The 25994-nt window shown below is 49.9% G+C and overlaps 9 protein-coding genes across 9 annotated transcripts; 6 read left to right on the top strand and 3 right to left on the bottom strand.

The window, feature by feature from the left end:
- Nucleotides 1-430: 430 nt before the first annotated feature.
- On the bottom strand, nt 431-1912 carry RRD1 (Serine/threonine-protein phosphatase 2A activator 1; the record flags this gene model as incomplete). Its single annotated transcript, XM_064897258.1, has 1 exon — nt 431-1912. The coding sequence occupies one exon, from the start codon at nt 1910-1912 to the stop codon at nt 431-433; it is 1482 nt and encodes a 493-aa protein (XP_064756208.1).
- Nucleotides 1913-2241: 329 nt separating this feature from the next.
- On the top strand, nt 2242-4113 carry LTR64_002893 (uncharacterized protein; the record flags this gene model as incomplete). Its single annotated transcript, XM_064897257.1, has 1 exon — nt 2242-4113. The coding sequence occupies one exon, from the start codon at nt 2242-2244 to the stop codon at nt 4111-4113; it is 1872 nt and encodes a 623-aa protein (XP_064756207.1).
- A 477-nt stretch (nt 4114-4590) lies between these two features.
- LTR64_002892 (uncharacterized protein) lies at nt 4591-9960 on the top strand (the record flags this gene model as incomplete). Its single annotated transcript, XM_064897256.1, has 1 exon — nt 4591-9960. The coding sequence occupies one exon, from the start codon at nt 4591-4593 to the stop codon at nt 9958-9960; it is 5370 nt and encodes a 1789-aa protein (XP_064756206.1).
- A 372-nt stretch (nt 9961-10332) lies between these two features.
- Nucleotides 10333-12117, top strand: AGE2 (ARF GAP with effector function(s); the record flags this gene model as incomplete). Its single annotated transcript, XM_064897255.1, has 1 exon — nt 10333-12117. One exon carries the CDS (start codon nt 10333-10335, stop codon nt 12115-12117), a length of 1785 nt encoding a protein of 594 aa, XP_064756205.1.
- A 909-nt stretch (nt 12118-13026) lies between these two features.
- Nucleotides 13027-15719, top strand: LTR64_002890 (uncharacterized protein; the record flags this gene model as incomplete). Its single annotated transcript, XM_064897254.1, has 2 exons — nt 13027-15453; nt 15501-15719. The coding sequence occupies 2 exons, from the start codon at nt 13027-13029 to the stop codon at nt 15717-15719; spliced, it is 2646 nt and encodes an 881-aa protein (XP_064756204.1).
- Nucleotides 15720-16667: 948 nt separating this feature from the next.
- LTR64_002889 (uncharacterized protein) lies at nt 16668-17029 on the top strand (the record flags this gene model as incomplete). The annotated part of the gene is made up of 2 exons (XM_064897253.1): nt 16668-16693; nt 16744-17029. 2 exons carry the CDS (start codon nt 16668-16670, stop codon nt 17027-17029), a joined length of 312 nt encoding a protein of 103 aa, XP_064756203.1.
- A 750-nt stretch (nt 17030-17779) lies between these two features.
- LTR64_002888 (uncharacterized protein) lies at nt 17780-19802 on the bottom strand (the record flags this gene model as incomplete). Its single annotated transcript, XM_064897252.1, has 5 exons — nt 17780-18470; nt 19007-19362; nt 19411-19573; nt 19625-19693; nt 19738-19802. The coding sequence occupies 5 exons, from the start codon at nt 19800-19802 to the stop codon at nt 17780-17782; spliced, it is 1344 nt and encodes a 447-aa protein (XP_064756202.1).
- A 2354-nt stretch (nt 19803-22156) lies between these two features.
- LTR64_002887 (uncharacterized protein) lies at nt 22157-23399 on the top strand (the record flags this gene model as incomplete). Its single annotated transcript, XM_064897251.1, has 3 exons — nt 22157-22476; nt 22524-23128; nt 23179-23399. The coding sequence occupies 3 exons, from the start codon at nt 22157-22159 to the stop codon at nt 23397-23399; spliced, it is 1146 nt and encodes a 381-aa protein (XP_064756201.1).
- A 463-nt stretch (nt 23400-23862) lies between these two features.
- LTR64_002886 (uncharacterized protein) lies at nt 23863-25485 on the bottom strand (the record flags this gene model as incomplete). The annotated part of the gene is made up of 3 exons (XM_064897250.1): nt 23863-24907; nt 24954-25078; nt 25123-25485. The coding sequence occupies 3 exons, from the start codon at nt 25483-25485 to the stop codon at nt 23863-23865; spliced, it is 1533 nt and encodes a 510-aa protein (XP_064756200.1).
- Between the last annotated feature and the right edge of the window lie 509 nt (nt 25486-25994).

The following is a 25994-nucleotide window of genomic DNA, read 5'->3' as shown; positions in this document are numbered from 1 at the left end:
CGATGGTGGTTGAAGCCTTCGGACTTATCAATCCACGTTTTCGAGGGGCTTATCCATTGAGAATGGAGGCAGTAAAACTGTCCCAAGCATTGACAGGTTGAAGATGGAGACTATTCCTACCCGCTACGGCAATGCTCTTGTTGTATTTCGAGGCACTACCAATTCACTTGTCCAACCAGGCCGAGCACGGGCCCGATGACGGATGCTCGTCAAGGCAGCTGACCTCAATTTTGTGCATGGACTGGACCTAGTAGCTGAAGAAGCTAGGCGCGATTCGCTTGTCCAAGCCGTACTCAATAGCCCTGTCCAATACTGCTCTCTGGCTACTGATACGCACAAGTCTATGTGCCTGCGTTTAATGTCTCTTCTTTTGTCAAACAAAGACTTGGTTTTGGAGAACTGAATTCTACAGCCAAAATATGTGCCGAGATCAAGTCTTTTCTTCAGGTACCGTCTCAGCAGTCTTCTCGGCGAGCTTGACCTGCTGAGGTGACGCAGCAGAAACAGGTCTCTGGTCGGGCCGTTGCAAGAACTGCGACCCAGAGTTTCTAGCGGAATTGCCTGTGGGCCTCGAAGCTTGAGAATGAAGAGACGGTGCTGCTGCTCTTCGAGTCACAGGTGCATTTGCCCAAGGTGCCTGTGTGACACCATTGACGAACCCTGCCGGAGCTGGCCTTGAGCCTGCTGGGGCAGCCCAAGGAGCTGCAGTGCCTACTCCTGGACCTGGAGGAGGACGCATCATAGCAGAACCGTTCCCAGCACCTCTAGGGTCGCGAAGTGGTTGGCTCGTGGTATGTGTGCTATGTAGTGGCGTTTTCGCATCTGGATCCTTCTCCCATGCAAACAGGCGGCCGAAGGGGAAGTGCTGTACTACTGGAAATTTTGCGAGCACTTCAGCGTCGTACATCTTTATCAGGCCTTTGTTGATCTTGCCCCAGCCATCTTTTATGCCACTGATATCGAAAAGAATGGGACTGTGTTCCCAGAAGGGTCCACGTTTCACAGTGTAGATGAAATCGATAGCAGAGAAGTACAAGTTAGCTTTTGCCTCCTTCTCAACAAGGTTCCGTTTGGTCACAATCGAAGGGTCTGGTGAAGATGATAGAGAGCCCGAAGTCGGTGTCGGTGTAGATGAAGATTTATCCTCAGGCAACGGTGGACAGAATTGTGCAGAGCCGAAGAGATATGGCAAGAAGGAATTGTCGTCTAGACCCCAGACACCATGTGAGCCTGCAGGCTCGAGATTGTAGGTGATGATGAGCTTTCGAATCAGGGACAGATATTGCTGAAATAGCAAGAGAACAATCTGTCTTTCTGTGCTCACGGACGAGGGTGCTGTGAAGGTGCCGGCGTTCTCGGACGTCTTGGGTGAGCTGCTGAAATAGTCAGTCTTCCATAAGGAGGCCAGGAAAGCAATAAAGCTCAATTCGTGACCAGTTCCATAGTCAAGCCGCTGAGGGCTGCCGAAACTTCCAAGCAGGTACGCCTTGTATTCGACGATTGCCGGGTGTAGTTCTACTGGCAGCACTTCCTCTAGCAGTCGCTGAGCGCACTCCTCAGCAAGCTTGTACCACTTCCTGAAGCTGATATTTCCAAACCTTCTGGGTCCTGTGTCTGGTGGTGCCTCAGATATCAGGAGATCCAAATTCGTGATAACTTGTTGTATGCATCTCACCTGGTGAATAGGTTCGTATTCGTGGTCCAACCTGAACTCATGAATACTATTATCGGACGTCGTTCTTCTAGGCACCATAGACCTGTTCAACTGAAGTATGAAGGTAGTAACATCCCTATATGCAAGCGACTGAAGAAAAAATTGTACATCAGCACCATCATGTATTCTCTTGACAGGTTCGGCGAACGTATTGATTTTCGAGATCTCAACTGCGCGCAGACGTGGTGAAGCAGACATATCGTCTTTGAGGATCAGTCTGCAATGGTGAAGTCATGTCAGTCTGTCAGCAGTTTTCCATGCTGAGTCAAAACGTTGAATTGAGAGTCGAGACACTATTCAACGCACGTCAAGGTGACATCTGAGGCTGAGAGTGTCGTCGGAGTAACGAACGACCTCGATTTATGACACGACTTTCCAGATGCGTTAGACCCTAAGCCCTAAAGTTGCAACCCCGAAACCCGCTATGGTAGGCGGGTTCGACTCTGTTTCCCGTGCCTAAACGTACCAGACATTTGCGTACCAATGTATCGCACAATATGACATCCGCTGCAGCCTTGTTAAACAACATGGCTTCTGGATCGAGTGCCCCTGTAAGCATAGGTAAGCGACGAAGAGAAGTAGACGAGGCAGCTGCGACACCAAACAAAAGGAGATTGATCAGCGACGAGAAGCAACAGGAAGAAAAGCCAACTCTTGAAGATAAAGCGGTCAAAACCGGAGCTCGTAAGAGCAGAACAAGCTTACAGCAAACAAAGGGGACGCAAGTTACGCCCAACGAAAACCAGCGACATGGGAACACTGGTAACCAACACGAGTCGTCTCATGCCTCACCTGTCGAAGCTCCAGAACATCGTCAAAAGCCTAGAGCTAAGAAGATATTGAAGCGTTTCAAGCAAATAAAAACACAGACAGCTAGTCCTTTCCAAGGACAAGGGGAAGTCATGCTTAAGAAGCCAACAGGAGCTATTCTGACGTCTAATAATACACCAGCGAAGACTGAGCGTGGTAAGAGACGCAGATCTTTGGCCAGACTGCAACGTACCAACATATGGGATCTACCGAAGACTTCTGCGCCGCCCAATGAGGATCTACCTGACGATGAGCTCGTAGAAGAAGCTGACGAGCGTTCACACTCCCCAGAGCAGGAGCTAGAAGATGTCGATTCTGGTGGTGAAGGATATCAAGACATCGCTGATGAAGAGACCGAAGACACCGGAACGGACGAAGAACACGAAAGTACAGTACCTAAGGCCTCCCAAAAACCAAAAGGCCGTCCACTTCTGACTGAGGAGGAGAAGAGAGCAAAGAAGAAAGCAATAGCCAAACAGCAACAAGAAAACCTGGAGGAGACTGAAGCAGCACGGCTCATTGAACTAGGAAAGCACTGTGAGAGGTTTATGCGCGGCATTGGAGACAGTGTCTGGCACCTTGGTGGTCAAGATTGCTGGTCCAAAATGGGCGGCGCAGCAAACATGATCACTTCCATGGTCGCACCAAACAAAGACATGGGCACCGAAAGGAGTCGTGCGGTGTGGGAACATCTCGAGGAGTTGTCCCGGATCTTCCTGGGAAAAGAGGGTGTTGAACCGACCACGATCGATAATATTCTGCAACGGCTCGACAAGAGCACTACAAGATCGACACTAATGGAGGTACAGCCGAGTGCACCAGGCGACCGTACCGTAGTTGATACGTTCGAGTACTTGATCCCGCGTTCTGTGCAGGTGCTTAAGCACGCACTTCGGGGATCTTTACAGCTTCACAGCAAGAGGTCGTTGAAACAACTCCAATCTCTTGTCGACATATCCCGCAGGCTCTGCAATACTGCACGAGGATGGAGGCCAAAGCCGAGCACGTTGGAGGGCGGTATTCGCAGACATGTTCGAAACGACATTCAGCCAAACCTTAGAAAGATTTCGCATTTTGTCAACAATCACTTGAGGGTTCTGGCAGATGCAGCACTTCGAAAGCAGGAATTGCGCCAACTGGAGAAAGAGCAATTACGAGCAAAGGCGGAAATGAGGCGATTGAAGGAGGAGATTCGAATGAGGATGGTGTCCCAGCATGTGACATCTAATTCCCATTCACGTAGTGCACATATGGACGCTGAAGATATAGACGAGATTTTGGATGATGAGCCGTCTGAACCGATACCTCAGAGCACAACGATGCCTCAAGGCCAAGCTAGTCAAGGAACATTTGTTCACAATAGCGAGCAATGGACGGAGGAGGAAGAAAAAGCTCTTCTAGGTGGCTTACAGACATTTCAAGCTGGCGACCGATATGTTCGCATTCGGAGCATGTGCCCCACGCTCTCGTCGAAGAGTATAGATCAATGCAAAGCTCGGGCACAATATTATAGGAGAATGTGCAGGGCTAAGCTGGAACAGCACGCTGCTGATGGTGACCACAGGTTTGACTGGCTTGAACTTGTGTAATGATTGTTCAATAGTACCGAGTGTAGGCGAGATCATTGGACAAGCAGGAACCGGAAACTTTGGACACCTAACAACAACGCTATATAGATTGCGTTTTGAGCACCTCACAATCTCATTCGTAGCATCGGAACTGATCCAGGTGTCCACCGCGTACCATGTTCCAGTAAAACGTGGCTCGAGTTCCGAGTCATCCTGCAGCGAGGTGGATTTCAGAGCGTCGCCGAATCCATAAGGCTAGAATAATGCCCAATCATCACTTATCATCAAAAAGACCCCCGAAAGTCTATAGCCCACCGAACCTGTAAAGTTCTGATCTGCGACGCGTCTGAAGTGCAGCAATTAGCGTCCTGAGTGCTGTTACATGAAATGTATTCACCATGAGACGTCAGTGTCGCTCTATGTGGTAGGGTGTCATGTACAGTATACTGAAGTATTGCACTACATCTATGCACGTGCACCACGCTGATCAAGCTCAAAATGGAACGACCAGCGTCTCGTGCACTGAGCACGACGAACAACGAACCAAATCCACGCTCGAGCACGACCAGCACAGTAAAGAAACCTGCCACGAAACCTAGTCTAGCACGTCAGTCGACATTGACCGACCGCCTGAGCAAGCCAACTGCTGCTTCCGCAACTAAAGCTGCCACTACCTCAACTGCCTCCGGCCTCATCAAGCCTCCCATCAAACCGACGGTTGCCGCGATTGTACGTAAGCCTGCAACGACCACCAGTGCGCCGTCGACGATTGCACACAAGACGGAGGCTTCTACTGCTTCGATCGACAGTAGAGCGACAGATGATGAAGGCAGGCAAGACGCTGAGGCTATCACTGCCAAGCCAAAGCGTCTGCCCACCTCATCCTCTACTATTGAACGATCTTCTACTACTCGAACTCCTGCTCCCTCGTTGATTAGACGAACGTCTACTGCAACATCGACCTCGACCTTAAGAGGAGGTGCTACTAGCCCTGCGTTGTCCAGAGTCTCGGTGAAAAGTTCTGCTGCTACACGAACAGGCACACCTCCCATCCCGAGAAATACATTTGCCTCAACAAGCCGCGCTAAGCCTGCCTCGACCACGAGCGGAATTGTGTCCGTTACAGATAAGAGCCGCTCAGGCACAACTGCAGACACACCAACTGCTCGTACGGCAGTCAAGAGCAAGAATGGTCACATACCAGCTAGCGAGCAGGCTTCTTCCAATTCTGTTCGCAGTGTTCGACCTACCCTAGGGTCAAGAAAGTCTACGCATTCTGTGTTGATGGAACAGCAATTCCGAGAATTCGAGCTTGTCAACCGAATGCTACAACAAGCCTTGAATGCTGAGGGAGCAGATCCAGACCGACAGGAGGCTCTTGAGACTGAGGCTGCGGAGACTATGGACAAACTTCGAAATACCTTAGGCAAGGTACGAAAGTTTGAGAAGAAAAACAATCGCGCGCCGACTGAGGACGAGCTGGCTGAAGTCTCTTCGGTGGATACAGCCCCGTCCGACGTAGAAAAGGACTTAGACCCCGATGACAGTATGGTCTCTGCTGCTCCTTATGTAGCTGGTGGCCATGGGCACACTTTGCGAGCAGAGCTCAATGAAAGCAGAGCTCATGCTGCTCAACTAGAACATCAGATTGGAGAGTTGACTGCCAAACTTCGAGTTTTTAGTGAAAGTGCCGAAGAAGAGAGCGAGAAAGCTAATGACGCCGTCACGAATGTCAAAGATGAACATACTCAACAGATCCGACAAATGTCTTCGCAGAATCAGAAGCGTATGGATCACCTAAGAACCATTCACTACGAGGAGATGAAAGAATTGAGAGAACAACATCAGCAGCAACTGGACGAGTTGAGGCGGAATCAGGAGTCTGATGTGACTGAAAAGGACGACCAACTTCAACGTCTGCAGGAGCAGATTGAGAGCATTCGCAATGAGAACAAAGACGCCGTCAGGAACAGAGAACTCGTCACAGCGCGTCACAGCTCAGAAGTAGCAGACCTTACACAGAGGATCGAACACCTTGCAAAGGAGAAGAGTGATGCCATGGCGACAAGTGAAGCAGCGCTTGATGCTCTTCGAGCTGAGACTACAGCACTTGCTGCTAAGAACAAAAATCGTGAAGAAACTTCACAATTAGAGATCGAGAGATTGCGAGTAGACCTGGAGCAAGCTCTGGCGGCAGTGCACGACATCTCACAGTACGATGCACAGATCGCTCAACTAAAGGCAGATTTGGAGCAAGAACGTGGCCGCATAACAGATACTTCAAAGCAGGACCAGGAGATCGAGCGGCTGACTCTTGCCCTGAAACAAAAGAAAGAGCTTGAAGCGAAGGTGTCTGATCAGAGGACTGAACTTGATCATCTAAAGTCCCTTCTTGAAACAGCAAACAAGGGCAACCTGACTATCGCGAAGCTAGAAGCTGAGCTTGCAACTGCGAATACAGAACTTCGGGCTGAGAAGGACAAATCGTTCAAGGTTCGAGACAAAGAAAGGGCCAATTCGCGTGGTGAAAATCCTGCATCTATACCTAAAGTGAAGCCTGACTCTTCTCTACCTGCTTCACGACCTGTTTCTCCGATAAAGTCAGATGCTGAGAAAGCAGAGCTTCGCAACAAGCTTACAGCAATGGAGAAACGTCACCAAGCTGCAAAAGATAACGCAAAATCAAAGTCTGCCAAGCTAGCTGAAGAACACGCAGCGCAGATGGCTGAGCAGCTGCAGAAACACGAAGCTGCTCTGAACGAGTCTCGTCAAGAGCTAGAACGCCTGCAGGAGGATCTCCAGGTAAAGCAGGTTGAGCTTGACAGCCTGGAAAAGAATCATCGAGAGGAGCTTGGCAAACTTAAGCAGCAGATCTCGGAGTCCTCCTCAGAGATGCAGACATTGCAAGAGTTGGCAAAGAGTTCGGAAAATCAGAAGAACGAAGTGGACGCGGCTAACGAGGCGATCAAAAGCCTACACATCGAGATTGACAACCTAAAATTGCAGCATATCGAGCAGGATAGAATTGCAAAGGAGAGCCTAGCAGCAGAAAAAGAACAATATACCCAGCAGCTCGACTCAGCCTCAGCACAACTAGGCGTGGTTCAGTCCGAACTGCAGGAGTTAAAAATGACGAACCGTGCGATGACCGAAAATAAGATCACGAACTTACAGAACGAGCTAGCACGTGCTCGAGGAGATCTGACCACTTCTAGAACCACTCACGACGATGCCCTGAAGGAACTTCAGCAAGAACTCGAGGCTGCTCGCAAGGCCACCGGAAATGCCGAAGCAGAGCTCAAATCAAGACTTGCAGAGCTTCAAAAAGACGCAGAAGAGGCAACGAAAGCCCACAAACTTGCGAAGACAAGTCTAGAAAATCAGCTGGAAACGACACAGAGGCGGTTAGTTGACATAGAGTCTACTTTGGAGACCACCAAGCTTTCGCATGCAGAGGCCACAGCTGAAATCGAGTCGACCCTCAAAGAAAACCACAGGCAGGCAGTAGCTAAGCTCAAAAGCGAGCACGACGAAGAATTGAAGCAGTCAAAGGAAGATGTCAAAGCAGCTTCTATGAGACTTGACGAGTTGGAGAAGATGCATAGTGAGACACAGGCTGCGCACGTGAGCGAAATAGCAGAGAATGAGTCGAAATTGAGGGCCAACCATGAGCAAGAGACAGCTACACTCAAAGCCAAGCACAACGAACATCTCAAACAACTAGAAGATGAGGCCAAAGCAGCGCTTGCCAGTCTGGAAGAACTTGAAGCAACCCATAATCAGAAAGTTGCAGAACTTCAGACTGAAGCCTCGGCTGCTCGTGAAGCCGCTCTAGACGAAAGAGACCAGGGCCATCACAAGGCCGTCGAAAAGCTTAAGGAGGAGCACAAGTCGCTGCAGGAAGAGCTTGATTCTGTGAGGGCAACCCACGATAAGGAGCTGGAGGTCGTTAGAGCTAACCACGAGTCTGCCCTCCAGAAGCTAATGAGCACTTACATCACTGAAAATGAGGCAGCTCTAAATTCTTTAGAGCGCGAATTTGCTTCCAAGCTGGCCAATCTCGAGTCTCAACCCAAGGGTATTCCCGCTAGCGAGATGATCGAGCTGAAAGAAGCCCATGCAGAGCAAATTCGAGAGCTTCAAGCACAGAACCAGAATCTTCAGTCACAGGCAGAAGGCACACGTTTCCAGCTGCAGACCATGAGAGGCATTTTCGCTGACCAGGAGAGGCAAGCCGATGAGAAGCAGAAGGAGCACGAGCAAGAGTTGCAGTTCGAGAGAGACCAATTTTCACAGGCTGTGCTCAGAATTTCAAACCATGGGGCTCAGCTTGCGCAGAAGGATGCAGAACGTGCCGAAGCTCTCGAAAGATTACGGCAAGAAATGAGTTCATTCCACGACAGAACTCTCCGAGATATGAAGGACGAGCATGAACGTGTGATCCAGGAACTGACAAGCAAACTTGACGCTGATCAAAGAGCCGTGCTGGAAAGCGTCACACTCGAGCACGATAAAGCACTAGAGGCTCTTAGACAAGATTCTCATGCGCTGGACGCGGACTTCAAGAAGTTGAAGTCTGACCACCTGGAAGCGCTTGCAGAAACGGAGCGAGCATCAGAAGCTCGCTACAAAGACTTGATTAATAACTCAACTCGTGAACACCACAGCAAGCTCGATACTCTCAAGGCAGAACTTGAGAGCACTCACAAAAACGTGCTCGAAACAGCGAGAGCGGAGCATGAAACAGCATTACAGAAACAGGCAGAAGAGCTAAATACAATGATGGCGATGTTGAAACAAGAGCATGAGGCAGCGTTGTCCCATGCTCAGGCCCAAACAGACAGTGCCGAATCTACCATGACGAACAATGCCTCGAAACTCGAATCGGTAAGCGCTGCCTTAGCACAGGCTAGAGCCGCGCTCGAAAGTACCCAAAGTGAACACGAAGCCATTCTCAAGAGCGTTGACGAAGCTCACCAAGCAGCTGTATCTAAGCTCCAGGACGAGCTTGCAGATGCCAGACATGCTGTGGATCAGAAAGCTGCCACTACAGAATCAGATGACAATGCCAGTGTTGAAGATCATTTAAGGACGCAGCTGGCAGAGTCGGAGAGCAAGATTGAGAACCTGACAAAAGAGCATCAGACCGAGCTATCAGAGGCCAAGGCTGAGCACATCGAAGTACTTGAAGCACTTCGGAAAGAGCTCAGCCAGGTGAGGGAGCAGCTAGCTGGTCAAAGTGTTCGAAGTACCGAGTTGGACGCTTTGAAAACAGAAATGGAAAAGCTAAAGAGTATAAATGAAGGACTGAGTCAGAAACAGTCCGCCCTGGTCGAAGAAGTAGCGGAACAAACCAGACGAGCACAAGCAGCAGAGGATGAAGTTGATGAGCCTAGGAAGCCCACTGGCGTCGCTAGGCCGCCCTCTGCTGTACAGCCTAGTCCGTCGTTGTCCACCAAAATGAAATCTGCTATCGACAGTGCTATCTCGAGTCCTAAAAACAGTTCCACGGGCTTGCAATCTAGCAAGTGGGCAACAGTCGAGAGTGCAACCAGTCCTACGAACAAAGCTCTGAGTGCTGAAGCGCCGAGCTTCTCGCCAGTGACCAATGGATCCTTGGCAGGCCTAGGTCTGAGTAACGGTGATGATACTCATAACGACGGAGGAAGTAACAGAGCTGGCCGAAGCGAAAGAAACATACATGGACAATTGGCTGGAATTAACGAGGACATCAGAGCATTGAACGATCTGAGCGAACAAATGTTCGCTGAGAACAGGCTTTTGGCTAAGACCCTAGGCCGTGTCGACGAAAGTACAAGTACAATTGAGCCGGGCTTGGAAAGAGTGACTGTGGATGAAGAGCAGTAACTTTGTGTTTGAGCGTGGTGCTTGCGTTGGCGTTTAGATTTTGAATTGCCCTGTTAAGCGGAAAGCAGGCACGACGGTTGAGCGTTTAAGATGTTGGGTGGTAAGGTACTATTCGTATGGGTTTCTACTGGTTTCATACGGGAGACCACAGAAACCACTTTTGGTAGTGAACTAAGCACTATGACATAATGGGCGTTGGTAGTCCTCCGTAGCATTGTGCTCGCATTGAATACCCTATCATTTCCGCTTGTCCTCCCTCTGGGTGGTATTGCAGCTGCCTTGCTTTAATTCAAATTCATGAAAACGGGCTAACCTTTGTTACTGTTGTAATCGTCCCCCTTACAGAGCCATTTTGACTTCACATTACGAACAATGAATCGAGCTCGGCCAACCGTGGCCAACGATCGGGCAGCACAAAATGCCCAAACACTAAAGGCACTGGTGAAACTCGAGAGCAACAAAGTATGCGCAGACTGCAAGAAGAACAAGCATCCAAGATGGGCCAGTTGGAACTTGGGAGTGTTTGTGTGCATCCGGTGTTCAGGCATTCATCGTGGTATGGGAACACATATTAGCAGGGTCAAGTCGGTCGACCTCGATGCGTGGACAGACGAGCAACTACAAAGCGTCCTGAAATGGGGAAATGCAAGAGCCAACAAGTACTGGGAAGCAAAACTGCAACCAGGGCACGTACCGTCCGAGTCTAAGATCGAGAATTTCATTCGGACAAAATATGAATCTAAGAGATGGTGTATGGACGGGCCTATGCCAGATCCGTCGACATTAGGTGACGACGACGATGTCCCTCTGAACGTTGTACAAGAGAAGGCAAAGATTGAGAGAAGCGCCTCCCAAAAGCAGGCCGCAGGTCTCAGACAGCCTCCTGCAGCGCCGGCAGCAGTGCGGCAGCAGCCACAACAGGCCAGTGTGAACCTGTTCGACGATTTCGAACCTCCTGTCCGGCCTAGCACCACCGACAATGCCTCGAGCAAGCCTCCTCAGCCAGTTGCCGCACCTGCAGTCAAAAGCAACATTCAGTCGAACAACCTGATGGGCTTGGACTTTTTCGGTGCACCACAGGCTGCAGGCGTTGGAAGACCGTCGAGTGCTACATCGAACCCAGCACCTACAACAAACGCAAGAAGTGATCTCAAGAGCTCAATTTTATCGCTTTACGCAAGTGCTCCGAAGCCACAAGCACAACCTGCTACTCAACCTATGCACGAACGACAAACCTCTTTCGGCGGTATGTCATCACCAACCGCAGCGAGGCAGGACGCGTTTGGAGGTTTGGCAGATGCATTTGGGGGGATGAATTTCTCAAACAATACAGCCAGCAATGTGAGATCACCTCCTCTACAGTCGCCTACGTCGGCGTTCGGGTTTGCGTCTACTACATCGCCTCCGTCACAATCCTCCTCATTGTCGGGCCTCAGCTTCGCTACCACGAATCCATCCAAGGCGGCTCCCGTTGCAGCACAGGTAACATCGCCTCCTCCTCTTGGTGGTGGTAACTTCTTTAGCACAGCAGCAAAGCCGCCAGCGCCGAGAGTGGGTCATGCTACTCAGGTGTCGAACACTCTAAACTTTTCCTTCACCCAGGCTTCACCGCCCTCAGCAACGCCAAAACCTACGACAACATCCATTCCTGCAGACTTGTTCGGTGATGATGGATTCAATGACTTCGCTTCGGCACCTGACAAGACACCTTCTGTGCCTGCAGCCAAACCTGTGTCTCCACCTATACAGAGTCCACCAATTATGAATTCTGCCTTCAATCTGACTTCGCCAACTCCGAGTGCACCAAACCCCGCTCCTATTTCACAAGCAGTCAGGCCATCGATACCTACTCAGTCGAGTAATGGGCTATTCGACCCGTGGGGAGGCGCGGACACAAACGCCTGGGGTGCTCCTGAGGCTTCGAAGCCACCACCAGCAAAGGTCGAGCTCGGTAGTGTACCCTCACACATTACACCAAACGATATCTCTGGAGGTTGGGGAGCACCTATCTCTTCAGCGAGCAGGAGCACTCAACAACCTACTGTTGCGGCAGATGAGGACTTTGGCGGATGGGCATCTGCGGCGACACCAGCAGCAACGAGCAAGCCCTCTAATGGCTTTGGGGCATCCGATCCATTCGATAATCCATGGGGTTGATGATGGCAGAAGTACGTATTGGCAGATTAGATAGGAAATAGGAGGGAGCTGCGGGTGGAACGTGGAGCGGCATGTCTGGTATTCGGAGGGCGTCTCACAGTCTTACGTTCGGCGGAACGAGCCATTACTTTCGAGCCAAGTTTGTAGCTACCAGTAAAACCATAGCACGAGTCAGGAACCGTGTGACCAGGTCTTACTCGAACGTAAAGGCCATGTGCCGATTTGTGAACAATGACGCTGTGGGGTCGACTCGGCCACAAGAACTGAGCATAATTAACCCCTGTCCATTGAGCTAGTGGGCCATCACGCCGGCGGCAGGCGCTGGGGAGTCTTGGAAAGTCAGGATCGACAATGCAGCGGAACGCATTGCCAGTGGGCAGGAAATGGTTCTCCCTGATTAGTGCTCGGTTCGGTTCAATTTTGACCAGTGTTCTCGTGTCTGTGGACCTCTGAGAGTCTCTAATACGACTGCGCCTGCTCGCTGAGTGGTTGTATTGCTGGTGCTGCCACCGACATAGTGAATGATCGTTTTTGAGGAGAACCTTGCACATATTCGACACTTTCACGCTCACTCCTCAACCCAGAAAATACCCGCAGACAAGTAAAGAGTCCAATACCTGCTCAGAAAGCAACCGACTCATCAACAAAGACAAGAAGGACAAGATTGACAACAACGACGTATGAGCGGCTCCGTACTCCTGCATGACCTCTTCGAACACACCGCGAACCGACCAACGCATGGACCTAGCACAGATGGTGCATAGCGGCGAAGACAGGATTTGAATACAATTCACTATCCAACTGCGACGCTGGATTTGGTTTGTTTGTCACAGCCTGAGGCTGCCCGATGCAGGTAGGCATAGTGCCCCTCCCATACACATTGCAACAGAGAAGTCTAGAGACCCTAGAATGCCCTGGACCTATACAATTACTAATGTTGGTGCGCTGAAACAGACCTCCACGGGCAATCGCGAACCGGCCAGCGGAGCGAGCTTCGCCGTCCGTTCTAGGGATAGAAGACATGCGCCGCACCTATCGATCAGCGACGATAACCACCATGTGACCGAGACCATCGGCTTCCTTTACGGCGATGACGACGAGAGAGATCCGAGAAGGAAGTCCAATGCACCATCCATTGCTCGCAGCTCTGTGTACAGCGACTCATCCGCCGATGGTGAAAACAGTACGAGCTCACAGACCCCAGCTTCTTTGCGAAGACCAGGCCTAGAGAGCATCGTGTCGCCGGGTCGAAACTATGAGCAAGTAACAGTACGGCCGATTCCTCATCCAAGCAGAAGCTACTCGTTCGAGAAGACGAATGGACAGCCCCTCTCACCAGGCATGAATGCGAGAGATCAGTCTCCGTCCGAGACGGCACAATCGCACTTTCCTCTTAATGACATAGACTACGAATCCAGTCCTGCTGCAGTGGCACAAGAGCTGAGCAATTTACAAGCATTGCGGAGAATGTCCATGGATGTACATGCTGCTGGAGATCCTGACCTGCCGACTTTAAATCCAGCTGCAATACCAAATGCTCCGTCACCTACCGCATCCGATGACGACGCCTCGCGGTTGTTCTGGGTACCAGCCAGGCTACATCCAGAGCTAGCACCAACGGAGTTCAAAACGTTCCTCGAAAGCAAAGCTGAGCAGATTAAGAGGAGGTCGGGTGATTTGTCGTCCTTGGGCTCGTCTCCCATGTCCTCAAGAAGTGCTTCATTGAGCTCCAACAGTAGTGGGCTTGCGAGGAAGAAGTCTATGCTCTCGAGGGAAGTCAACAATTCGGTTGGTTATCAGGATGGAGCGGACATACTTGAGAGAAAAAGGTCAGCAGGTCACAAGCAACAGCCGTCAGACCCTAATCTTGCCGAACTGGAAACTTTAGTTGCCCGAAATCTGCAGGTACAGAGACCACAAAGTCCCGATGAGGACGTCGATTTCATATTGCCTTCAGTCCCCTCCTCAAGCTTGAAGCGGTCCACGAAAACGAAGTATCAAAGAACTGGAGGTGGTGTCAAGGCTAGAGGTGAAAGACAGAGGCCCCTGAAGAGGGTGCCGACTGGTGACGAAACAACCAGCTCTGATGTTACGACCTCTACTTCAGGTCTTACAAGTTTTGCACCCTCGATTGTATCATCTCATCCCAGTAAACTCGCGGATACCTTGAGCTTCTCGTCCTCGAAGTCCACGTCAAATGCGCAAAACTTCTCACGCCCTGCTGCACGAAGTCCGTCACCACCTCAGGACAGTACGCAAGCATCCATCACATCGAATACGTTCGACACAAAATTAGCAGGTCCGAACAGTGCTGATCGATACAGCACGCAAAGCGCGCCAGATGGTCGAACGCAGAGGAGGCACATAATTCAACCAGAAAGATATTCGATACCAGAAATCATTGAGACTCCTCCAACTGAGCAACAAGTACCGCCTAGAACGTCGTCGGACCAAGCTCCAATTTCGCAACCTCGCCATCCAGAGCGGACATCGTCACGCGACAACTCAATCAGGCCTGTAGGTGCCGGCCGACAACCAATGCCAAGGAATCTGGGTTCGTCAGGGCTACCGACTAAAGTGTCTAAAGTCGAGATACCACCTCTTTCAAATCCCAAGCAAAGTTTAGAGCAACCTTCACCCCTGCCTGGTCAAGATACTAATACTAGTAACCTTTCCTTCATACCTACGTTGACTGTTGACAGACAGTCTCATGAACAGCAGAAAACCAAGAAATCTGGTTGGGGCTGGCTGCTTGGCAAAGACGAGGAGAAGGAGAAAGGCAAAAGTAGACCTGGAAAGAATGCACAGAGTCATGATAACACCAGGCTTGATGTGCTGCAGACATCGATTGACGGCAACCCCAGGCGTCGTGAGACAATTGAACTGGATCGGGACAGCTTGAAATTAGAGGAGGAACGCAGAAAAGAGAGTCAAAGGAAAACGTCTTCGACAGAGAAGAGAGAGAAAGAGAGTTTCATCTCCTCTCTGTTCGGAGGCAAGAAATCCAAGGCTGAGAAGGAAGCCAAGAAGAGCCCTCGCCTATCTCCAGAACCGCCGTATCGGGAACTCAAGGCCGACATTGACTACAGCTGGACACGTTTCTCAATATTAGAGGAACGAGCGATCTACCGTATGGCACACATCAAACTCGCAAATCCACGAAGGCCCCTCTATTCTCAAGTGCTGTTGAGCAACTTTATGTACAGTTACTTGGCCAAAGTACAGCAAATGCATCCTCAAATGAATCTTCCGACCAATGCGAAGCAACAGAAGAAGCAGAAAGAGCAGCCTGCTCAGCAAAGTGACGAGTTTAGTACTTACCAGCGGTATCAGCAGGTATGTTGATCGTATAGAACATTGAGGTATCTTGCTAATCTTAATAGCAGCAACATGAACAACAACAAGAGCCGCAGAATTCTCAGCAGCAACCCATGGCATATGAAGGACAGTATGCTAACAGCCAGGAGCCAAGCAGTTCTCGGCCAAGTACGAGAGGAAGCAACCGTCACGCTGAAGGAACGTATAACTCCTACACATACAATCGCCCGCAGCAGCCGGCCCAACAGCAATACGAAACTGACAGAGAACAAGAGATGTGGTGATACAATTCAACGCACAATTACTGTCCCTGTGGTTACTACCTTCGGGATTACATGCACGATTGCAACCTTCTAAATACCGCGACAACATGTCATGTTTGAACAGAACCTCCTTCTCCTGCATTGCAATACGAGCATATCTGACAGGATTTACTTATTTGGCATTGTCGCTACCGACAGCACGACGGTCCTTTTTCGAAAATATTGACCGAGTTTTGGTGTTTGTTTTGGTACACGTCTGCCATCTGGCACGAGATAGCTTGAAGCACAGGGCCACACTCGACAGCTACCCTGGCAGGGGTGGATGAGTGAATTGCTGTGAAATAAAAAGTATTTTAGGAGGCTCGGATGTGGCGTGCTGGATGAGTTGTAGGATATAGATATGAAATACTAATGCTTATTCTACTTCACGACTTGCGTACCTACGCTCGTAAGGCGAGCCACATTGTTCTTCGACCATGATACCTGAACACTATGGTGCTCATGTTTTACGGAAGCAGCATGCCCTATCATGTTCGCAAATATAGATACAAAATTGCCATATCACGAGTAAGAGCCGCCGTATGTTACGGGCTTGACTCGAAATGACTTCACTGCTCTTCAGCGACGTGCACCTATTTATTGTTGTACTGTTCTCAGTGCTCTATTAGTTGCAACTTGCATTGAGCGAAGCATATTTCTACTGAAAACATTGTGCAAGATCAAAGTTATGCGAACTACAGTGTTGTCCTGACTTCTTCAACTGATTCCATCCGAACCGAATAAGCACATAGCCTGCTTATCACCATCAATCTGTGCCTACATCACACTAGCTTAACAGCCTGGAAGCCGCTAATTCACCACGAGCACACAAAACCTTTCAACTTCTCGGTCACAATACGCCAACACTCGCTCCCTACACACAAAGAAAAGACACCAGCCCCAAGCACACCCAAACCCATCCTACCCACCATGACAGACGCCTACTCCCGAGAAGAGTAAGTCCTCCATCCACCCCTCCTCTCCCTCCCTTCTCACACTTCCACAGACAAAACAACGCCCTCCTCTCCTCTCTCCAGCAAAAATCCGCCCAACTCAAACACATCACCCTAAACATCTACGACAATGCGCGCGACCAATCCACCCTCGACAACACGAACGAAGCCTTTCAGAGCATGGGTACAAACTTAAGAAGTAGTATGGGGAGGTTGGGGCGGATGGCGAGGCAGGGAGATAAGATTGCGGTGTTTAAGCTTGCGGCGGTGATTGTGGGGGTTGTGCTTGTTGTGTGGGTTGTTGGTGGGTGGTTGGTGAGGTTGGTTTTTGGGAGGTAGTGAGGGAGGAAGAGGATGGTACTTGGTTAGGCTTGTCGGCCATCGACAGAGGACTGCGTATTGAAAGAGGATGCAAGAGAGAGAGATATTACGACACTTTGGAGGCACGGTTGAAGCAGTATGGATTAGAACACAAACAAGTCCTTGATCAGTTTCATACACTCTGAGATCCGACAATAAGGCCAACGAATGGTCCGGCATGCGACGGTACAACAGGATGAGAAGCGAGACACGTATCGAGTATATCTCAGCCGTTCTCGTACGCACAGGGAGTCCCTCGGATCGGCTTCACCCTACAGTTGCAAGCATTAATCGACTTGACCGTTTTGACGATTCAACACATATACTATCCTGTGATTCCGGCAGCCCGAAAACACCTGCCTAGAATGATCCGCGACCATTACAATCCTGAGGTGGCACCCGCTCCGGCTATGGGTGTTCAGATTACACGACTCAACCAGGAGCCAGCCTCGTCATCGAGACCGTTTTGGCAGCAAGGACAAGGACAGTTTGAGTATATCATAAGCTCTAGACTGTGAGGACCTGGAAGAGAAACTACAGAAAGGGTTTACGAACTCGGTAAATGTGAGAGCAAAAGCTGACACTTGTCGGGACTGGAAGCGATATAGTCAAAGAATGATGGAGTTGAAAGACATGAATAGGGCTTCGGTATTGTTATATTACGCTTAGTGAGCTCGCAGGGAGACCCCAAGCTCGACGGTAGTTTTTAATACATAAGAGCACAGGCATTTACTTCGCCTGTCCATTTCCCGTCACTGGATCATCCTTGTTAAACTTGAGCGAAACACTGTTCACGCAATGTCTCTCATCCGTCGGTGTATTGTACCCTTCTCCCTTGAACACATGTCCTAAATGTCCTCCACAATTGCTGCACACAATCTCTGTCCTCGCCATGCCGAACGAACTGTCCGTGTGCCTTGTCACCGCACCTGGAATGGCATCGAAGTATGCTGGCCAGCCACATCCACTCTTGAACTTATGCTCGGCCTTGTACAGTGGCGCCTGGCAGCCAGCACAAGTATAGACACCTTGGCTAGGATGGTGCTTATCATATTCGCCGCTGAACGGGGCCTCAGTGCCCTTCTCCCGTAGGACACGGAATTGCTCCTTATTGAGGACGGCTTGCCAGTCGCCTGGAGTACGTTCGTCTGGGTAAGACATCTTTTGAGATGATGAGGTTGATGAACTGAAGAGTGAGCCTAGGAACGGGATGGTTGGCATAGACCGGATGGTGGCGCGCTGGAGGGGTTGGCCGAGGGATTTGACGATGGGTTGGGATCGGAGTGTTGTGTTTGAGAAGGCGTAGAGTGTTCTGATTATGTTGGGGAAAGAAGGTAGACGCATCAGATGTGGTTTGACAGATGTGTAGAGGGTGTATGAGTAGTCAATCAAGAGAATGAGGGAGAGGCGTCGTTGAATACTAATCGAATTGAACATTCGGATTGTTTCATTAGCTGATTGGAGCAAGTACCGACGTCATGATACTGAACCCTCTTTCCACGACCGACCACGACTTTCTGGGGTTTGCGTGAATGATTCACTTCATGCTATCTTCATCTCAATTATCGGACCATGATTTTAGTAAGATCATGCTTGGTTACGTCCATAGCACTTCAAGACTCGACCTGGTGCTGCAGTTTCTCCTTTCGGTTGGCAACAGAACCTGATGATATTGCGTATTGCCGGCGAATGCGAAGAAAATAGTGTATCTCAAATGGTTGCGAGAAGTGCTCAGGAAATATTTCTGACCTCAATCAACGGAGAATCTGTTGCACAGAGCCCGTGCCTCAATTCTCGATGTGGCAATTGGTGTCTACCGTTTTGCGCTCTAAATATTCTTTGACACAACATCTCTAGAGCTTCGCTGACGTGTTGAACGTCCTCAATGATGAGCATCGATTTGTGCAGTCTGTATGTGACAAATATCCATCTTATCGAGGAAGACCTTCCACTTACTTGAGGTGCTCCTCAAACCATTGTAGTGCCTGCAAAAAAGCCGACTCTTTCGCATACTGAACCTCACGTTTCTCCGGATCGCCACGAACAGCAAATCCGTGTTCGACCCCCGAGTAGAGGTTTATCTGATATGGTTGGCCCACTTCCTTCAGAATCTCCTCTGATCGGTGTCGCTTCTCCGTTGGAAAGATATGGTCGGTTTCCGCTGCCGAGATGGCAAATGGTCCTTTGATACCCTTCAACTCATCCTCCTGAACGAAAGAAGGATGTGCAGAATACCCGACGTCAATCTGACCTGGTTTCAAGAAACGAACAACGTATTTTCCACCGAAGCAATAGCCGACAGCACCAACTCGCTTGATGAAGGTTAGCTAGTGGGGATATGTTCCGACCTTGCGACCTACCTTGACACCATATTTCTCCCTCATTGTCTTGATGCTTTTCTCCATGATTGGGTCTTCGACACCAGTTCCGTAATTAGACAACCACTTTGGAAAGTCGAAGTCATCTGGCCGATTCAATGGTATAGGGTTGCCGTTAAAGAGGTCGGGCATATATACGAAGTAACTGTAGGTCGAGACTGTTAGACGACTGGTTGACACAGACGAGCGACCTTACCCATTCTTGGCAAAAGTGTCTGCGACCAACTGGACGTTCTTGAAGCGGTGACCGATCACATCCGTAATACTATAATCCTCAGCAAGATCCAGAAAGGTCTATCTGAGCCGTACATGAGGATGCCATGTTCTGTGGACTTGTCAGATGTCTCCGAGATGTATACCTCGACGTCGTCCATGTGCTCGAAACGGCCAATCGTTTCGCCCTCATGCTGAACGCCTTTGTAGCAGCAGCTTCCGGGAGGATTGGAAGCCATGTTAGAATAAATTCTAGTCCAAACGAATAGAGTGAAGGTGTATAAGGCACTTTCTATGACATCTGTGAGGACGGCTCTACACGCTTTGAATGGGCCCAGGTAGACCTTCCGTGAGCTTCCTACAATTGCATGACTACCGGTCCACGATGTAGGCGGGGTTCATGCTCTACCCACTTGCTTGATTACGTGATCTGCAAGAGTGGCCTACCATCGAACCGCGATCAACCTATACGCGTTCCGGCCGTCAAAAGCGTCGGAGTGCTGATACAGCCCACGCTTCGGCAGACCCGACGCTTTTGAAGGCTGGGATGTGCTGTACTTTACCCGGAGCAAGTTGGTGCCGAAGTCCTTCATCCCACTTTGTCGGGCACAACACGAGATCTCAATGAGGCAAGGTGCAATGACGCGAGGTCACGCCGCACTGACTCCCTGATGTCAACCTGCTATCTTTCGAGTTCAGATCACCTTCTAGAAATGTTGTGCCGTATTTTGTAACTGTGAGTGGTGGCTCGGGCATACCCTGACGTTTCTCGCAATGGGGACCGATTTCCTACCAGCTTAAACTCAGGGCGGACATGAGATGCATTCGTGTTATACTATGACCGAACCCCTTTTTCGATATCGTGGACAGAGTACGTGTCGATTACTTGTCGAGACGCGCTTTTGCAGATGCCTCGATTCCATTTTCCATGTCGGAGACAAAGACACTACCGAAGACGTTTTAACGTGAGGATGACATTATTGATCATCTTCTCACTTGCTGCCTGTCTCCTCCTCGCTCCCTTGTACGTCGTATACAAGCCACCAACCGCCCTAATTCGATACTTTCAACACCGTTGGCCGGATGTCCTGTGGCATGTCGAGACGACGAAGAAGGTTGTCGCGCTCACAATAGACGATGCACCGTCGAGTCATACTCGAGAGATTGTGCAGGTTCTGAAAGCCAACAACGCGACAGCTACCTTTTTCGTTATTGGTTCGCAAGCTTCAGGCCAAGAAGAAGTGCTAGCAGAACTTGTGAAGAATGGACATGAGCTTGCGAACCATGCTATGTACGACGAAGCTTCCAGATTCCTGAGCAATGCCGAGCTGTTACACCAGATTGAAGCTGTTCATACACAAATTGAGCATGCTTATCATATGGCTAATGCTAGACATTCAGAGCTTCGATTCTTCCGCCCTGGCTCCGGTTTCTTCGGTACACGTATGAGACAAACTCTTTCCAAGGTTGATCATCAGATCGTCCTAGGCAGCATCTACCCTCACGATGCACAAATACCATACTGGAAAATCAATGCGCGTCATATTCTCAGCATGCTTCGACCAGGAGCGATCATTATCTGCCATGACAGAAGGTCGTGGACTGTACCGATGCTCCGTTCTGTCTTGCCCGAGATGAAGAGGAGAGGATACGAGATTACTACTGTATCTGAGCTGCTCAAACAATCAGCAAGGTGAACATCGTCGTTCTCCCCCTTTCGAGCTGAGATGTGACACGACTACGAATGTTAGTTGTCAAGGATGGGTTTGTTTATTAACAGATCGCAGCTCACCTATGTTGTTCAAGAAGACATCAAGCATGACAACATACTCGTAGATGATCGTCTTCGTTTAATGCCCGTTGGCACATTGGCGGATACTGCGGGCCACGCTCGGCACGCCAGCTCTTTTCGGATGATGTCATTCCGAGACAGGAAACCATAGGATCCACCTTCATCTCGAACGAGCCCTCGGACTGCTAAACGGTACAAACTTTCCAAGTACCTGACTGCGCATCCTCCGCAATCACGGCTGCGCTATGACAAAACGTTCTCCGCTCTACGGACTGGTAAAAGGTACCAGAGCTTGCCAAACACCATGGTAGCTGTGAAGAGCTCTCATAGTTCACGCTAAGTTCTACAATGACGCCAAAAGAACTGATTTACACAAATTCGCCATGTCCAGATGTCCGATGATTCAAGCACGATATGATCATTTCGAGCTTGGGAGTCACTCATGTGGCTTCACTGAGTTCGAATGCAAACGCCTTATCACCCAGCCCGAAGCTGTGGTGTGGTACGCCGTTTTCAAACGTCTCCACCAGGCCACAGCAGATCATTGTGTTGGCTCGAAGCTCCAACAGCAAGGTCAACGATGTCACGGAATTGTGAATCAGCAGATCACGATATTAATACAAGGTTACTGAAGTATCGTCTGGTACTTAGGCATGCGTTTCCACTGCAGTTTTTGCTTCTCTAAACACGTCCATTCTGTATAGTAAAGTCGTTCATTCAAACATGGTCCAATCTTTGACGATAGCTGCTTTCGCAGCTCTAACATCGGTCGCAGCAGCCGCTCGCTGCCAGAACTTGACCATACCTATCTCTGTCTCGGCCCGTAATGGAGTCTTCAATCAGACAAATCCAACCAATGCCATCGAGGCCACGAACTTTGCTCTACGAATGTCCCGACAAGGACACAATTACACGCAGGAGAGTTTGACCGGATACAACACAGTATCGGGCAATTACCAGATTGCTGCAACTTATTGCGAACCTGACGCAGGCCCTGGCAAAGTGGTACAAGTCCTAACGCACGGCATCGGATTCGATAGAAGGTAGCGCTGTCTGACTATCACAGTGTTTACGTACTGACCTCGTACAGTTACTGGGACTTCTCATACAACAACTACAACTACTCATACGTCCGAGAGGCTGTAGACCATTATGGGTACAGCACGTTTGCCTTCGATCGATTAGGTATCGGCATGTCGACACATTTCACGGACCCAATCAACGAGGGTCAGATTTGGATTGAGGTCGCAGCTCTGAGATACCTCACCCAAGGCCTCCGAGCTTCATCGATACCCGGTGTTTCGGCCAAGTTTCAAAAGATTGTCCACGTCGGACATTCTTTCGGTAGCTCGCAGACCTACGCCTTGACCGCTGCAGACCCAAGCATCAGTGACGGTCTCGTCTTGACTGGCTTTTCACAGAATGGCAGCTTTGCGTCGCAGTTCATCCTAGGATCGAACTTCATCATCGCAAATACCGTCCCAGCACTTTCGAGCTACGTAACTGGCTACCTTGCACCACAAAGCGCAGTCGGAGTTCAAATCGATTTCTTCGCACCCAACTCCTTCGACCCTCAGCTGCTGCAGGTCGCGTACCAAAATGGCCAGCCCGTGACACCTGGAGAGATCATGACCCTCGTTGGCGCCAGCGCCAGACCCAACCCAGTCGCCAAGCCAGTTCTGGTAATCACCGGAGGTATGTTTGCTACATCAACATCCATTCTTAACATGCTAACAATGCCACAGAGCACGACACTCCCTACTGCGGCGGTGACTGCCTCGCAACCGGCAACGCATCACTCCCCTCCATCCCAGCCGCATCACGGATGTTCCTCCCAAACGCCGCACCCTTCCAAGCATTCATCGTTCCGGGCTCCGGCCACGGCTTAAACTTTGAGTATTCACACCCAACCACATACGGTACGATTTTGAACTTCCTTGCCCAGAACGGTCTTGCGGCGAAGTAGGACATCGCATGTCAACATACGATGAGCGAGGAACACTGACGAAATGGATACGTACTACATGCTTGTACGACGTTATTAGCACATGAAGATAGTAATGAACATACATAATCAGGGGCAATTGGAATGTCATGAACATGTGTTCGTCCGCTGCATATGGTTGTGCAAGTACTGCAGTAGCTCGGAGATAGTTTCATGCCGATCCTGTGCGTGTTAGCCTTGTTAGGAAAAGGCATGGGCGACAATATGCATGCTGCCGGTGATCCCGGCATGTTCGACTTACACGACGAAACTCGGGTCCATCTGCTTAGCACGAGTTTGTGGGCTTCATGTGGAAGTGGTAGAGAAGAACGAGAACTCCGCACTTCTCGCGAGAGAACACTACACCTCATGACACAGTCTTGCATTGCCGTATATACTATCAACTTCTAACAGGATATCCACTTTGCCTTTCTGTTCGGATTCTTTACTGATACCCAGCATTGACGAATTTCGGCCAGGTGTTGGTCAACACCAAGTACTTGATCTCGTTCTCTGCTTCGACGAAGACGTTCTGGTCGAATCCCGGCGGGATCTCTCCTGAGTACCATGTATCGTCTGGTAGAGAAGAATCATTACTTGATCTAGGCATCACAGCTTCGACGTCAATTCTCGTATCTGTCTTCTCATTCTCTAGGTTGAAAGGCGTAGCGGAGTTGTATGTCGACTCTGATCTCGTGTCATTGAGGAGGTACTTTGTTGGACCAGCAAATATTTCGTCAAGAGCTTTTAAAGCCCGAGATGAGATATTTATTGGGAACTCGGCATGTTCGACCGCGACGAAAGTGGCGTACAGACGTATTGCTCCGTTGAATTGCCTTCTTGAGTTGTGCTCTGCACTGACTTTTCCTCCTTCCTGCCTTCGCCATCTTCTATGCCATGTAGATAGATGAGTGAGGAAACTAATGTTTTCACCCGAGAAGTCTTTCAGTGCAGCAAATTGTTGAAGTCGTGCAGCATCGTACTTGAGAGCATGTTCCATTGCCGACATAGTATACATCATATTCTTTCGCAAGCTTGTGCTTCTGCTCGTCTGGCGACTTGTGGCTGCCAAGATGAACTCTTCTGATCCTTCGAGCGTGGGTGTAGATGAATTGTTGAAAGCTGTTATGAAATCACAACCGGACGTGGCAGGTTTGAGGTGGGTGTCCCGACCAGCGACAGCACCGAGGATGTCTGCTTGGGAACTGTGCTGTCGGTATATGTGGTAGCATGGGATGATCAAGGCGAAGGCTTCGAACAAAGTAATGGATAACACGAACCACTGCGGTGGGATCCAGAATGCGTTGACAGGCTCGAATGCATCGAGGTAGAGCGCGCAGAGCCATAGAGGAGAAGCAGGTAATCCGGAGATACAACAGCGAATGGTCTGTACCCGCCACCCATAAGTGTCCTTGATATCTTTGGACCTCCAGAGGATGTATGGGGCATAAATCCACGACCAAAACACTTGCCAGAGGATGGACAGCCACCTGGAAGATGTCAATCATGAGGACGAAGAACAAGAAGTTAACTCACCACTCCCAGCCACGGGCACAATTTAATCGAGTCGCCGAGTTTGTACCCAGGAAATCGTCCGCAAAGAGTCCGAAACCCTTGTGAAACTTCTCGGAAACCAAGAAGATGAACAAGGACAGAGCAATCTAATAGTTTAGCGAGAAGTCGACCTTCGGAGAACTATACTGACCTGCATACCCATCGCAAGCACAACACAGACGACCATCCTAATGATACGATCACGGTTGTTGAGCGTCCGTCCGATTCGTTGCCAAAGGTTTCCTGAGGAGACCTGAAATGCTGGAGCACTCCTTCGTTGAACCATTTTATCGAGACTGTCGAAATTGAGGTATTTTTCCTGTTGCCTGGCTATGTGAAGAAATTGAGAGTTTGCGACCTGGAACAGTGCTATGCCCAAGGGTAAAAGCAGGTTCATGTCCCAATACTCTATAGCACAAGGAAAGTTGACCCCAACACCGTATGCTACGTAGCATAGCACTCCGTAGAGGTGAAGCAGGCTCATAGCCGTGAACAGGAGAGGTAAACGTCTCATTCGAACTTGTGGTAGTTGACGATGGCGCCACAGATATGCCATGAGACTGAGGAAGATGGCCGTCCATCCTGAAGCAACAGCAATGTACACACAGGCAAGGACGCTCAAGTGGGCAGCCATGGCAATTTGTGTAGGCCGGGCCACCTGACATAAGAGAGCGGTGGAAAGTCACAAAGTCGAAAGAAAGCGAAGGTCAAAAAGGAGATCGAGTAAAGTCGGTTAGCCAGGGTAAAGTCTTGCATTACTCCAGATGTTCGTGGCAGATTCCATGCCACAGCACATGGCGTTGTGTAGCAAAGAGTGTTCTGAGGTTGCTAGAGATCTTGCTCTGTGTCCAGTCAGTGACGGCCTGGCCAGAAGCCCATGTGGCTGCGCACGGTTGCTTGCATCAGGTAGTTTCGACTTGTGCTGTGCGAATCTGGAGCGGTGCTCTCTGATCTCGCAAAGTTTGTGCCCGACATAACAGAACGTGGATCGAGGGTCGCGGTGCAAGCGAGGAGTTGATGGAC

This window comes from Lithohypha guttulata (assembly GCF_036872675.1).
Source record: "Lithohypha guttulata strain CCFEE 5908 chromosome Unknown scaffold_2, whole genome shotgun sequence".
Classification (NCBI taxonomy): Eukaryota; Fungi; Ascomycota; class Eurotiomycetes; order Chaetothyriales; family Trichomeriaceae; genus Lithohypha; species Lithohypha guttulata.
The sequence above is the reverse complement of the archived record's forward strand: the minus strand, read 5'-3'. Positions and strand labels throughout refer to the sequence as shown.